This window comes from Tupaia chinensis, unplaced genomic scaffold (genome assembly GCF_000334495.1).
Source record: "Tupaia chinensis unplaced genomic scaffold, TupChi_1.0 Scaffold143788_1, whole genome shotgun sequence".
In the NCBI taxonomy this organism is placed as follows: domain Eukaryota; kingdom Metazoa; phylum Chordata; class Mammalia; order Scandentia; family Tupaiidae; genus Tupaia; species Tupaia belangeri.
In genome coordinates, this window is record NW_006203637.1 from 27,520 (window position 1) to 39,555 (window position 12,036).

General features: G+C 36.1%; 2 protein-coding genes across 2 annotated transcripts; both read left to right on the forward strand.

Moving 5' to 3' along the window:
* Nucleotides 1–2,203: 2,203 nt before the first annotated feature.
* LOC102496956 (olfactory receptor 4K15-like) lies at nucleotides 2,204–3,246 on the forward strand. Its single transcript, XM_006165005.2, has one exon. It carries the CDS (start codon nucleotides 2,272–2,274, stop codon nucleotides 3,244–3,246), a length of 975 nt encoding a protein of 324 aa, XP_006165067.1. The 5' UTR covers nucleotides 2,204–2,271.
* A 7,331-nt stretch (nucleotides 3,247–10,577) lies between these two features.
* On the forward strand, nucleotides 10,578–11,519 carry LOC102498608 (olfactory receptor 4Q2). The gene has a single exon (XM_006165009.1). The coding sequence runs from the start codon at nucleotides 10,578–10,580 to the stop codon at nucleotides 11,517–11,519; it is 942 nt and encodes a 313-aa protein (XP_006165071.1).
* Nucleotides 11,520–12,036: the final 517 nt, after the last annotated feature.

Consider the following 12,036-nt stretch of genomic DNA (forward strand, 5'->3'; position numbering starts at 1 on the left):
ATAGAACATAGAATAACTGAGGAGAGGGAAAATATTTTTCTCATGATCTGAATTTCTTACTACAGAAATTCCTATCCTTTACTCTATATTCCCTAAAGTCTTGTAAACCAAAAGCAATAAAAACATTTATGTTTATTAACATCATGATTGAGTTTAAAGAAGCTTAATATTGGGGCAGTGTGTGGCACAGTGGTTAAGGCTGTTGGATCTCACATGGCTAACTACAGTGTTTGAATCTCAGAACCAGAAGCTTGAGAAACACACTGGACACGTGTGTGCATGCCCAAAATCCCAAATGGAGGGACAAATGGAGGGGAAGGGATTGCAGCATGGGACATACTATCTCACTTTCTGTGTCTCTATCTTTTTTGGTGAAAGTACATGCTCTGGCATATTTGAAAAAAAGAAAAAGGACAGAAAGAAAGAAAGAAAGAAAAGAAGGAGAAGCAGCTTAGTATCTTCTATCTTTTCATTAATTAAAAAGAAATAATACACTGTATTTCTCTATAAACTAGAACCCTATGGAAAGTTGTATCATATGCAAAACCATTCCATTAACCTCTAGTCCTTTCTGTTTTGCCAGTGATATATTTCAGCTCATATGTTTTGTAACTGGAAAGAGGAAAGAAGATGTAATTACTGAAGGACAGGTTTCCCTCTGTGAGCTGTCCTATGCAAATGTAACTTTCTCTTTCTTTTGTGTTGTATTCCCCCCCCTGCCCCCTGCCAGGGCATGTGTGCTTACCAGACAGCCAGACAGAGACAGGAAAAGTGAGGGAAAGTGAGAAATCACCCCCTGAGGGGGATGGCCATGTCTCAACCACTTCTCCATTCTCCTTTCTGGATTTTGGACACACATAAACATGCTCAGTGGTGTTTGAAAGCCACTGTGTTCCAGTCTCAAACTGTTGTTGGCTATTTGGGAATTCAGTGCCTTAACCACAATGCTACTTGCCAGTCCCTCCTGTTTTAGTTTTTATAATTATATAATTTATGTACATATAAGTGCAAAAAGCAGAAATGCACAACTCAAAAAATATCATAAAGTAAATTCTCCCATATTACTATCAACTGCATCAAAAAACGGTATTAGCAGCTCTCAGGAGTTCTTTTCCCGTCCCTATTTCCTTTTCAAGGATAACCACTACCAATCTTTTTAACAGATTAGTTTTCCCTATTTAAAAACTTTATTTAAAGAAATTGATGCAGTATTTTCTTTTGTGTCTAAATTTTTGTTAAAATTACGTTTGTGAAATGATCTTTCTCTGTGGTAGCTTATCAAATATGCTTTTCTTACATTGTTCTCTTTAGAAGAAAAAGTTTACAATTTGTCTCTGTGGATTCCTAGACTGGATTTCTGTGATGTCAAACTTTTTAAATGCTCAACTTCATTTTTCTTTTAAAATTTCATCAGCGGTGCAAGAGCTTGCTGGAGAGAGATGGAAAGAAAGTGAGAAAGCATCCCAACATGCGCATGGTAACACCACAGTTCCTTCTCCATCTCTCCCTCCGTTTGGGATTTTGGGTATACATGCACACACATGGAATACGTTTCTGAAGTAGCCAGCTTCAGGACTCAAACCATCCAGTCAGCAACATGGGATCCTGCTGCCTAAACTATCACGCCAAGGGCTGGTCCCTCAATTTTATTTTATTTTATTTTATTCTATTTATTTATTTCTTTATTTGGGAGAGATTTTCACTATAGGGCGCGTGTGCTCGCCAGACAGACAGACAGAGAGAGATATAGAGACAGAAAGCGAGAAATCACCCCCCAGGGGGATGGTCACGCCGCAATCCTTTCTCCACCATTCTCCTCTCGGGATCTTGGGCACGCACGCACACGCGCCCGGCATGAGTTCCAAGCCACCGGGTCCGGGACGCAAACCGCAGTTGACTATGTGGGAGTCCAGCGACATAGCCATTACGCTAACTGCTGGTTCCCCCTCAATTTTATTTTTAATGTATTGATTTTGTTTCTTAAATTTATATAACTGAATATACCAATTAGTTGAACATCTTGGCAACACGCTCCTCTTACACAGCTTTCCATTTTAGCAGAGTTGTACATCCTACATAATTTTCAATGACTTGTGAAAATCCAGGTATGCAAATATAAATAGGAATTTAGAATACTGAAAATTTGAAGTGAATTTAGAATACTGAAAATCTGAAGTGTAATTGGGAAATAAAAATCATACTCATTTTATTGATGGAACTCTGTTTCTCTTCTATTCAGGTAACGGGAAAAACAAGTCCCTTCCAAAGTAAATGAATGAAACAAATCATTCTCGGGTGACTGAATTTGTGTTGTTGGGACTCTCGAGTTCCAAAGAACTCCAACCTTTCTTGTTTCTCATATTTTCATTACTTTACCTAGCAATTCTGCTGGGCAACTTTCTCATCATCCTCACTGTGTCCTCAGATTCCCGTCTTCATACCCCCATGTACTTTCTGCTTGCCAACCTCTCATTTATAGATGTATGTGTTGCCTCTTTTGCTACCCCCAAAATGATTGCAGACTTTCTGGTGGAACGCAAGACAATTTCTTTTGATGCCTGCCTGGCTCAGATTTTCTTTGTTCACCTCTTTGCTGGCAGTGAAATGGTGATCCTAGTATCCATGGCCTATGACCGCTACGTTGCTATATGCAAACCCCTCCACTACATGACCATCATGAGCCGCCGGGTATGTATCATTCTTGTCCTCATCTCCTGGTTTGTGGGCTTCATCCACACTACTAGCCAGCTTGCATTTACTGTTAACCTACCTTTTTGTGGACCTAATCAGGTAGATAGTTTTTTCTGTGACTTGCCTCTAGTGACCAAGCTAGCCTGCATGGACACTTATGTTGTCAGTCTACTAATAGTTGCAGACAGTGGCTTTCTGTCCTTGAGTTCATTCCTTCTCCTGGTTGTGTCCTACACAGTGATACTTATCACAGTGCGGAATCGCTCTTCGGCTAGCATGGCAAAGGCCCGCTCCACCTTGACTGCTCACATCACTGTGGTCACACTGTTTTTTGGACCCTGTATTTTCATCTATGTGTGGCCTTTCAGCAGTTATTCAGTTGACAAAGTCCTAGCTGTGTTCTATACCATCTTTACTCCCATTTTAAACCCAGTTATCTACACACTAAGGAACAAAGAAGTGAAAGCTGCTATGTCAAAACTGAGGAGTCGATATCTGAAGCCTGGACAGGTTTCTGCAGTCATAAGAAATGTTCTTTTCCTGGAAACAAAGTAAATTTTCAAAATTTTTCCACATTAGCCTCTTTGTTTTAGAAGATTACAAATGGAATAACCACATGACAAAGCTAATCATTTTGTGCATCTGAAAATTTGATTAACTTGATTTAAATGGTAATAATAAACATGTACCAGATAACTCTTAGTGAGTTTAATATTCTTTCTCCACTATGCATTTTTTCTGTTTTTCCCACTTTATTCTCATATTTATTTATTTAAAATGTAGCCATCTAGAATCTTCTATGATTACAAATTTTATGATTATTCTTTCTACCTCTGTGAAGGATGGCACCAGCAATTTGATTGGAATCACATTGAATATGTGAATTAATTTGGGTAGAGCTGATATTTTGATTATATTGATTCTTCCAATCCAAGAACATGAGATGTCTTTTCATTTTTTTGTGTCTGTCATGTTCAATTTCTTTTCCAGTTTTTCATAGCTTTCCTTGTAGACACCTTTCATCTCTTTGGTTAGATTTATTCCTAAGTATCTTATTCATTTTGTGGCTGTTGTAAATGGGGTTACTTTCTTTCATTCTGTCTCTGTCTGCTTGTTTGTGTACAAAAATGCTATAGATTTTTGTATATTGAATTTTGCATCCTGCTACTTTACTGCAGTCATTTCTTACTTCTGAGAGGCTTTTTTTGTGGATTCCATTGGATTTTGTATATATACAATCATATCATCTGCAAATAGGGACAGTTTAGCTTCTTCTTTTTCTATCTGGATGCCTTTTGTTTCGCCATTCTATCTGATTACATTTGCTAGGACTTATTTTCAGTACTTGTACTTTGAAAAGAAGTAGAGAAAGTGGACAGCCTTGCCTTGTTAATGTACAAGTGGACAAAAGGCACATGAAAAAATGCTTAAAGTCTCTTGTCATGAGGGAAATGCAAGTTGAAAACAAGAGATGCCATTTAACCCCAGTTAGAATGACTAGGATCATAAAAAATGAAGAACAATTTCTGGCGAAGCTGTGGTAAAAAGAGAACTTTTTACACTGTTGGTGGGAATGTGAAATAGTACAGCCTTTGTAGAAAACAATATGAAAGAGTCTTTAAAACCTGCAAATACATCTACCATATGACTCAGTAATCTACTCCTTGGAATTTACCTAAAGGATAGAAGAACACTCAATCAGAAAGACACTTGCACGTCTATTTTTATTGCAGCATTATTCATAATTGCCAAGACATGGAATCAACCTAAATGTCCCAAAACTGATGACTGGGTTGAAAAACTATGGCACGTATATTCTATAGAATATTACTCAGCCATAAGAAACAAAGAGACCCTAGCATTTGATTCAAAGTGGATGAATATACAAGTGATCCAGAATTTGAAAAAGACACACTGTATAACACCACTTAATTTATACCAGTTATTTTGACTCTATGGCAGAAATGGAAAGATCCAAAGATACTATAGTAGAGAGAATATGTGTAGGTACTAGATGCTGAGGGCAGTAGGTAGAAAAGGGTGGATGGGACGTTTATAATGTTTAATACATGAAATGCAATCTAAGTATTTTAAAATGGCTAAAGATGCTTTTATTCTGCAGTAGGAAACTGACATGTTAGGGCAATTCTGTTATTGATGTGGATACATGTAAAATAGCATGACAATTATGCAAAAGGCATTTGCATTTAACGTTTCCTCAAATCCTTTCTCCAAGAGGCTATTTAATATATATTTCTTATGGAAAATAACTTAATAAATGTACTAATCATTGTGTTTTGTACTTGGTTGTGTGAATGTTTATGTAATGCTACCAAAATAATCTGAGGAATTCAGACATGAGCTATGAATCTCTACCACTTCTTTCATGATAATAGAAGTCTAAATCTTTCCATAAAACAGCGTCTCTCTCCTTTTGTTTTTAATATCTTATATTCTCAGATACACTACTCTTTCATATAAATACCTGGTAAAATTTTTATATGCACTTTTCTTAAAAAACATATTTTCTATATGTGTTTTTGATTCACCTGATATTTTGTTTTTAAATTGTCTAATACAGGTACAGAAAATGAATCCAATTCAAGATCATAGGGATAATTAAAAATTTATCCCTCCATTATTGATTATGAGACCAAGATTTTTAGGATCCCCCACAACAAATCATTTTACCCCTTTTCCCATTTATTACATTCCAAGCTTTACCCTTTCAAAGTTTAAAAATTTTTTTGTATTTTTTTCCTTTATTTTATGTATTTATTTTTTTGGAGAGGTTTTTTGTTATAGGGAGCATGCGCTCACCGGAAAGGAAGAGAGAGAGACAGAGCGACAGAAAGTGAGACATCATCCCCCGGAGAAATGGCCATGCTGCAATCCCTTCTCCTCCATTCTCCTGTCAGTATCTTGGGCATGCACGCACACACGCCTGGCGTGAATTTAAGTCACCGGGTCCAGGACTTGGACTACAGTTGACTACATGGGAATCCAGCGACATAGCCATTGCGCCAACTGCTGGTTCCTATATTTATTTTTTTAAAAATTGCTAGAGGACATGTGCATCTCCCAGAGAGAGAAAGGGTGAAAACACCAGCTGATTGGACGTGGTCATGGCACAGCCTCCTATTTATCATTTCTTCATCTCATTGAGACCGCAGGCATGCTTGCAAATACAGCTTTCTTGTCTTTCATGCTGCCGGGGAAGAGGTTCAAACTGTGGTCATCCATGTAAGATTCAACTCCCTTGACCATTAGGCGATAAGGCCAGCCCTCCTATTTTTTGTGTTATGTTTTAATTTCACAATCTAGTATATTAATTAACAGTTTTCCAGAGTCCACTCTTTAGAGAATTCTACAGAAAATAAAATTTCTATCACTAATACAAACACACACACACACACACACACACACACACACACACACTGTTTCTAATCAAAAGGATTCTAAATTATTCAGGACATAACAACATGATAAAAACAAATATGTGTGAGTATCTTACTATATTGATACACTCAAACTTTATACAATAGTATAAGACCCTCAGAATACTAACTTCACACACTTCTAACTTTATGTATTAAATAAATGATATATTATTATGATACTAGTACTAACTACAACTTAATATAACACAGTACAAGAACTATCCTACAAGTTTTATCTCTTTTAAGCTTCACCAAAATATCTCTATGAGATATCTTTATTTTGCACATTGAATATATATCACAGATAAGGTTAAGAGGGTTAAGGATATTGAGCAAGTTCCTAAGGGTAGAAAATGGCACTGTGGGGGCCAGCAGGTGGCATTGTTGTTAAGGTGGCTGGATTCCGTTGGAGTCTTGGACCTGGCAGCTTGCTTTCTCTCTTTCTTTCTCTTTCCTTCTCTCTCTCTCTCTTCAAGTTAAAATTAAATTAACTTAACTTAAATTAAAGACAATGAATATAATTTAAAAAAAAGAAAATTGCAGCAGTATTGATTTCTTAACAAGGTTTTGTTGTGTTTTGTATTTTGAATTCTTTTTTTTTTTTTTTGGAGAGGTTTTCACTACAGGGCGCGTGTGCTCACCAGACAGACAGAGAGATACAGAGAGACAGAAAGCGAGAAATCACCCCCCAGGGGAGATGGCAAAGCTGCAATCCCTTCTCCTCCATTTTCCTCTCGGGATCTTGGACACACACGCACATGCGCCCGGCGTGAGTTTTAAGCCACCGGGTCTGGGACGCGAACTGTGGTCGACTACGTGGGAGTCCAGCAACATAGCCATTACGCTAACTGCTGGTTCCCCTGTATTTTGAATTATTGATGGCCCACATGGCACACTTTCTGAATATACTACAGTCTAGTGTAGACTGTGACCTGTACAGAAATATGAGTTTCTGCTTATCTATCTACATATACTTTCCTACTCCTAGTATAAAAAAAAATCAGAATATTAAGACATATTTGAGAAAGTGCTGAAGTTCCTGAAAATTACTCATACTGAAATAACACATGCATATGCGTACATTAAAATGACACAGAATCTAAGGAAATAAAATGGAGCCTCTGTAATGGGCACAGACATAATCTCTACTATATATATATCTATTTTATTACCTGATTTTCTCTCCTTTTATCAATCTTAGTTTCCTGCTTGTCCATAAGTCTAGTAAATTTTTTAGATGCTGCACATTGTGAAGTAATATGGGATTATCTGTAATTTGTTGTACTGGTATGAGCAATGTCTAGGGGTTTTGTTCTTGCGTGTCTTCAAAATACTATGAATTTTCTCTTGCAAATAGCTAAGATACATTTAAATGATTTCAAAAAAGTGAAAATAATAAAATAATAGAATAGTTTTCACTCAATATTTTCTATATATTTTTTTCCCCATAAGGGTGCTTGTGCTCTCTGGAGAGAAGAGAGAGAGGGAACGAGAGAATCACCCCCATGGGTTATAGTCATGCCACAAGCCCTTCTCTTACATTCTTCTCTCGCGACTTTTGTATTAGTGGGACCTCTTCACGCTGTGTGCATTTCATACACCTGCCACAGGCAGCTTGAATGGTGGAAGTTCCATCCACTGCACATACTCAACTCAGAGTCTGAGATCATCAGCACCTTCACGCCTGGCACTTTCTGTACTTGCTACCCCTGGGGATGCCTCCTAATCTGCTGCTGAGGCACACTGTGTGGTTGCCACAAAGGATCAGACATTCCTGGTCCCTATTTCTGGTGGCCCTCTTCCCCAACAATGTTGCACCACCACATACACAGGCATAGTCTCAACCACATAGGCCCCTACATTAGACATAGATTTAATCTGAAGAAATATATGAACATTACACTACTGAACCCAATTGGAATAAAAGTTGAAACGCATCATCCACCTAATACAGTTGGGTGCATCTACAGGAAAGAATTCCAGTTCTCCCTACAAAAGCTACTTCATAAAACCAGAAGTGACTGTTCCATCAAATGCCCAGATATCAATGCAGAGATCCTCCCTGCCAATAGAGGGTATTTTGAAAAGTTCATCAAAAAATGACATTAGGCTACAAGTTTATTTCAGTGCAAAAAAATTGAAATCCATTCATAATTATTTCATAATATACTGATTTTAATGTACTTTTTGTGGAATAACTCGCTCTTCTAAGTAGTATAGAAATAGAAGATAGGACAGACTTTCATTTGGTATTTTTTAGTGTTTGAAAAAATAAAATGAAATAAAATCTGAAATCAAAAATTCTATAGGACTAGCATCTACCCCTAGCATGTATAAGACTCTAGGTTAAAAGTTGAGTGGAAGTTCATGTTCTTTATGGCTAAATATTTAAAGTTAGGGAAAAAAAACTATCAAACTGCTAAATGAACTATGTTTTACCCTCCTACTTTGACAATTATACCTTCACCAGACTTTTAAATATATGTGAAATTAAGTTTTTATATACCTAGAAGTTTACAAAATATCAGATACAGCTAAATACGTTATTATACGTGTAGTAAAGGTATATATAATTCATGAAAGAAAATTCAGATTAAAAAGAAAAAAAGTGCTCCAGTTGGCTATAACAGCACAACCAAAGGTTTAGGAAAACATAAGGCATCTACAGCAAAATTGTATCCGATATTCCATTCTCCTTCTCGTCAGCCTTCATCCTGTGGACCAGGAGAACACCCTCTTACCTATCAATAAAATCCACTTTCACTCTCATAATTGTCTTGTCTTTTCTTTTCCCTATCACATTTTACTCTCCCTTCCCCATTCACTATCGCCTCAAAGCACACATATTTTTGTTTCATAATTTCTGGCAAAGATTGCGATTTAAAATTTTTAATGATTCCCTTTGTGAATTGATTGTGAGTACCTGAATCCCTAAATCCCTAAACATCAAAATTTCCTAATGGTGGCCAGTGTAACCAGGGGTTTCCATCCTAATGTATTTATCATCTTAATTCTATAACGTCTAGGAGGGTTCTATAGTACTAGTGTGTCAGGCACCTGTGACTACAGGACCTATGAATCTGTACTCTGCAAACAGGTGTGTAGTTTGTCTTAACGTCTATTATTCTGAGCTTTTTTTTAAGCTCCCATCATCGTCTTCCTTTTGCAGGATCAATATTTAATGCTAATTGTGATGTTTATCAGTAGTATACTATTTTGCATATGTAATATTACATCAACTGTAAATCAAACTGCATTTACAAAAGGTTTTAGGAACATAGAGCTAGCTAAAGTTAACAGTGTTTTTCTTTTGGAGTTAGGAAGATTATTATTTTATGTCTTTCATATTTCCAAAATTCAGCAATAAGCATTTATTATTTTGGTAATGAGAAAAAAATTTAAACAAAAAAAAGTGAAATATGTCTTGCCAAACAAATTAATAGTTAAAATTTTGCTTTTAATAAAAATCACAGGTTATCTGATGTTTTACCTAGAACTATTATTACTCTTAAAACAAGTTTTAAGGGTTATAAATCAAGTGAAATTATTACCTGAAATTTAGGTTAACGGTAAATAAATAAGTTGTTGAAAAGAAAAAAATTTAAGTTTAGAATTTTATATAAAAATAATATGGTAAAACATGAAACCTGTAGATATGCACAACTATACAAATTTACAGAAAGTTTATTATAAAAAACAGTTTATTGTAGAAAATTAGAAGTATAAATAAGAAAATTCCAATTTAAAGTAAACTTTTATAAGTATTGTTTTTACATGTAGTCTAGTAGTTTCTTACATAATTTAACTTTTCTGTGTACATAGATTTTCATATTTTAAATATAGTTTAGTGTCCTTAATCCTCCTTTATTATGTAACCATTTTCTCAGGTTAACAAATCCTTTTCTAAACATATTTTAACCAAATAATATTTAAATTTGGGGGGCTTTACTTCACATAATTTCTTGACATTTTTCAATTGTTAGGGTTCATATAATTAATGCAATATTTGCATTTACATTAACTGCCTTAATTAAGGAAAATATCAATTTTATTATTTTAATTAAACATATTTATTTTTAAAATTTTTCAATATTTTATTCTTGCTGATTTGCCTAAATACATGTATATAGTTCATACATTTAGACAAGACATAAACTACAAAAAGTTGAAGAAAATTCAGTATCTAAACTTTATTAGAATTTTTGTCCTCAAAATGTTGCTCTGTGTCACTGCTGGAAAAGGTCACTGCTGGTGGAAGAGTATATATATATATATATATATATAAGCTAAGGAGAAAATTTCTTACAGATATTCAGGATATATCCTAGAGAAAAACATCTTTTGAAGTGAGCAGATGTTTGCGTTTAATGTGAAATACCTCATCCATTTTTAATATTACTAATTCCCCGTTGTCTCATTTCTTTAATCTAGGTAGAGTAAGCTCAAATGGAGGAAAACCAAACACAAGTGGTGAGAGAATTTGTTTTGGCAGGCTTCTCACAGACATCATCTATTGAGGCAGGTCTATTTGTATTATTTCTTTTCTTCTATGTGTCCACTTGGGTAGGAAATAGCCTCATTATGGTCACGGTGGCCTCTGATAACAACCTAAATTCTTCACCAATGTACTTCCTTCTCGGCAACCTCTCATTTCTGGACCTATGTTATTCAACAGTAACTACCCCTAAGCTCCTCGCTGACTTCCTTGATAGTGAAAAACTCATTCCTTATAGCCAATGCATTTTGCAGCTCTTCTTCCTGCACTTTGTAGGGGCAGCTGAGATGTTCCTGCTCACGGTGATGGCCTACGATCGCTATGTCGCGATCTGTCGGCCCCTGCACTATACCACTGTCATGAGCCGGGGATTATGCTGTATGTTGGTATCTGCCTCCTGGATGGGAGGATTCATACACTCCACTGTTCAGACTGTTCTCACTATACGTCTGCCCTTTTGTGGGCCAAACCAAGTGGACAACTTCTTTTGTGATGTTCCTCCTGTCATTAAACTTGCCTGTACAGACACCTTTGTCATTGAATTGCTTATGGTATCTAACAGTGGGTTAATCTCAACCAGTTCGTTTGTGGTGCTGGTTTCTTCCTACACCACTATCCTGGTCAAGATTCGCTCCAAGGAGGGAAGGCGAAAGGCACTCTCTACCTGCGCCTCCCATCTCATGGTGGTAACGCTTTTCTTTGGACCTTGCATTTTCATCTATGCGCGTCCCTTTTCTACTTTTTCTGTGGACAAGATGGTGTCTGTTCTCTACAATGTGATCACTCCTATGCTGAACCCCCTCATCTACACACTTCGGAACAAAGATGTCAAGTCAGCCATGCGGAAGCTGTGGGACAGGAGTGGACTTACTTGGAAAAAGCAGGTGACATAAAAAATTGAAGTGAGTTTTTGGAGAGGAGAAAATTTGAGGCTAAAATAGTAACTTTTTGACTAATGAGTTAGGAGATAGCTGCCTACTTGTTTGAGTTTCTTCCATTTTATTATCACAATTTCTGGCTTTATAATTAAATTGTGCACTGTTACTCAGAAAAATTCAATTCATGCTATGTATTCTGCTTTCCTTTATGAACAAACCTACCTTCTGTTTTTCTATTAGTTTGTGTTCTTTCATTCTGTCTGTTCACCTGATCGATTTTATTCCATCTACTCTTTCCATTTAGTTTTGTTTAGACTGATAGGACCCACTCTTTCTGAGTTCTTACCGCCTTCTCCTACACCTTGCTATGGGTTTTATTTTCTTTAAAATTTTAACTTACTCTAACCAGATATTGCTGTCAACTGAATAAGGAATTTACATGTATTTCTTATTCCCACTAAATATTTAAAGTATGTTAATTATATGAATGTAAGTGAATTACATTTATATGACCATATAAAGACAAGCTGAT

Bases quoted from the DNA above. Each gene is read 5' to 3' on its own strand.
- LOC102496956 (XM_006165005.2), top strand. From the start codon at position 2,272: ATGAATGAAACAAATCATTCTCGGGTGACTGAATTTGTGTTGTTGGGA.
- LOC102498608 (XM_006165009.1), top strand. From the start codon at position 10,578: ATGGAGGAAAACCAAACACAAGTGGTGAGAGAATTTGTTTTGGCAGGC.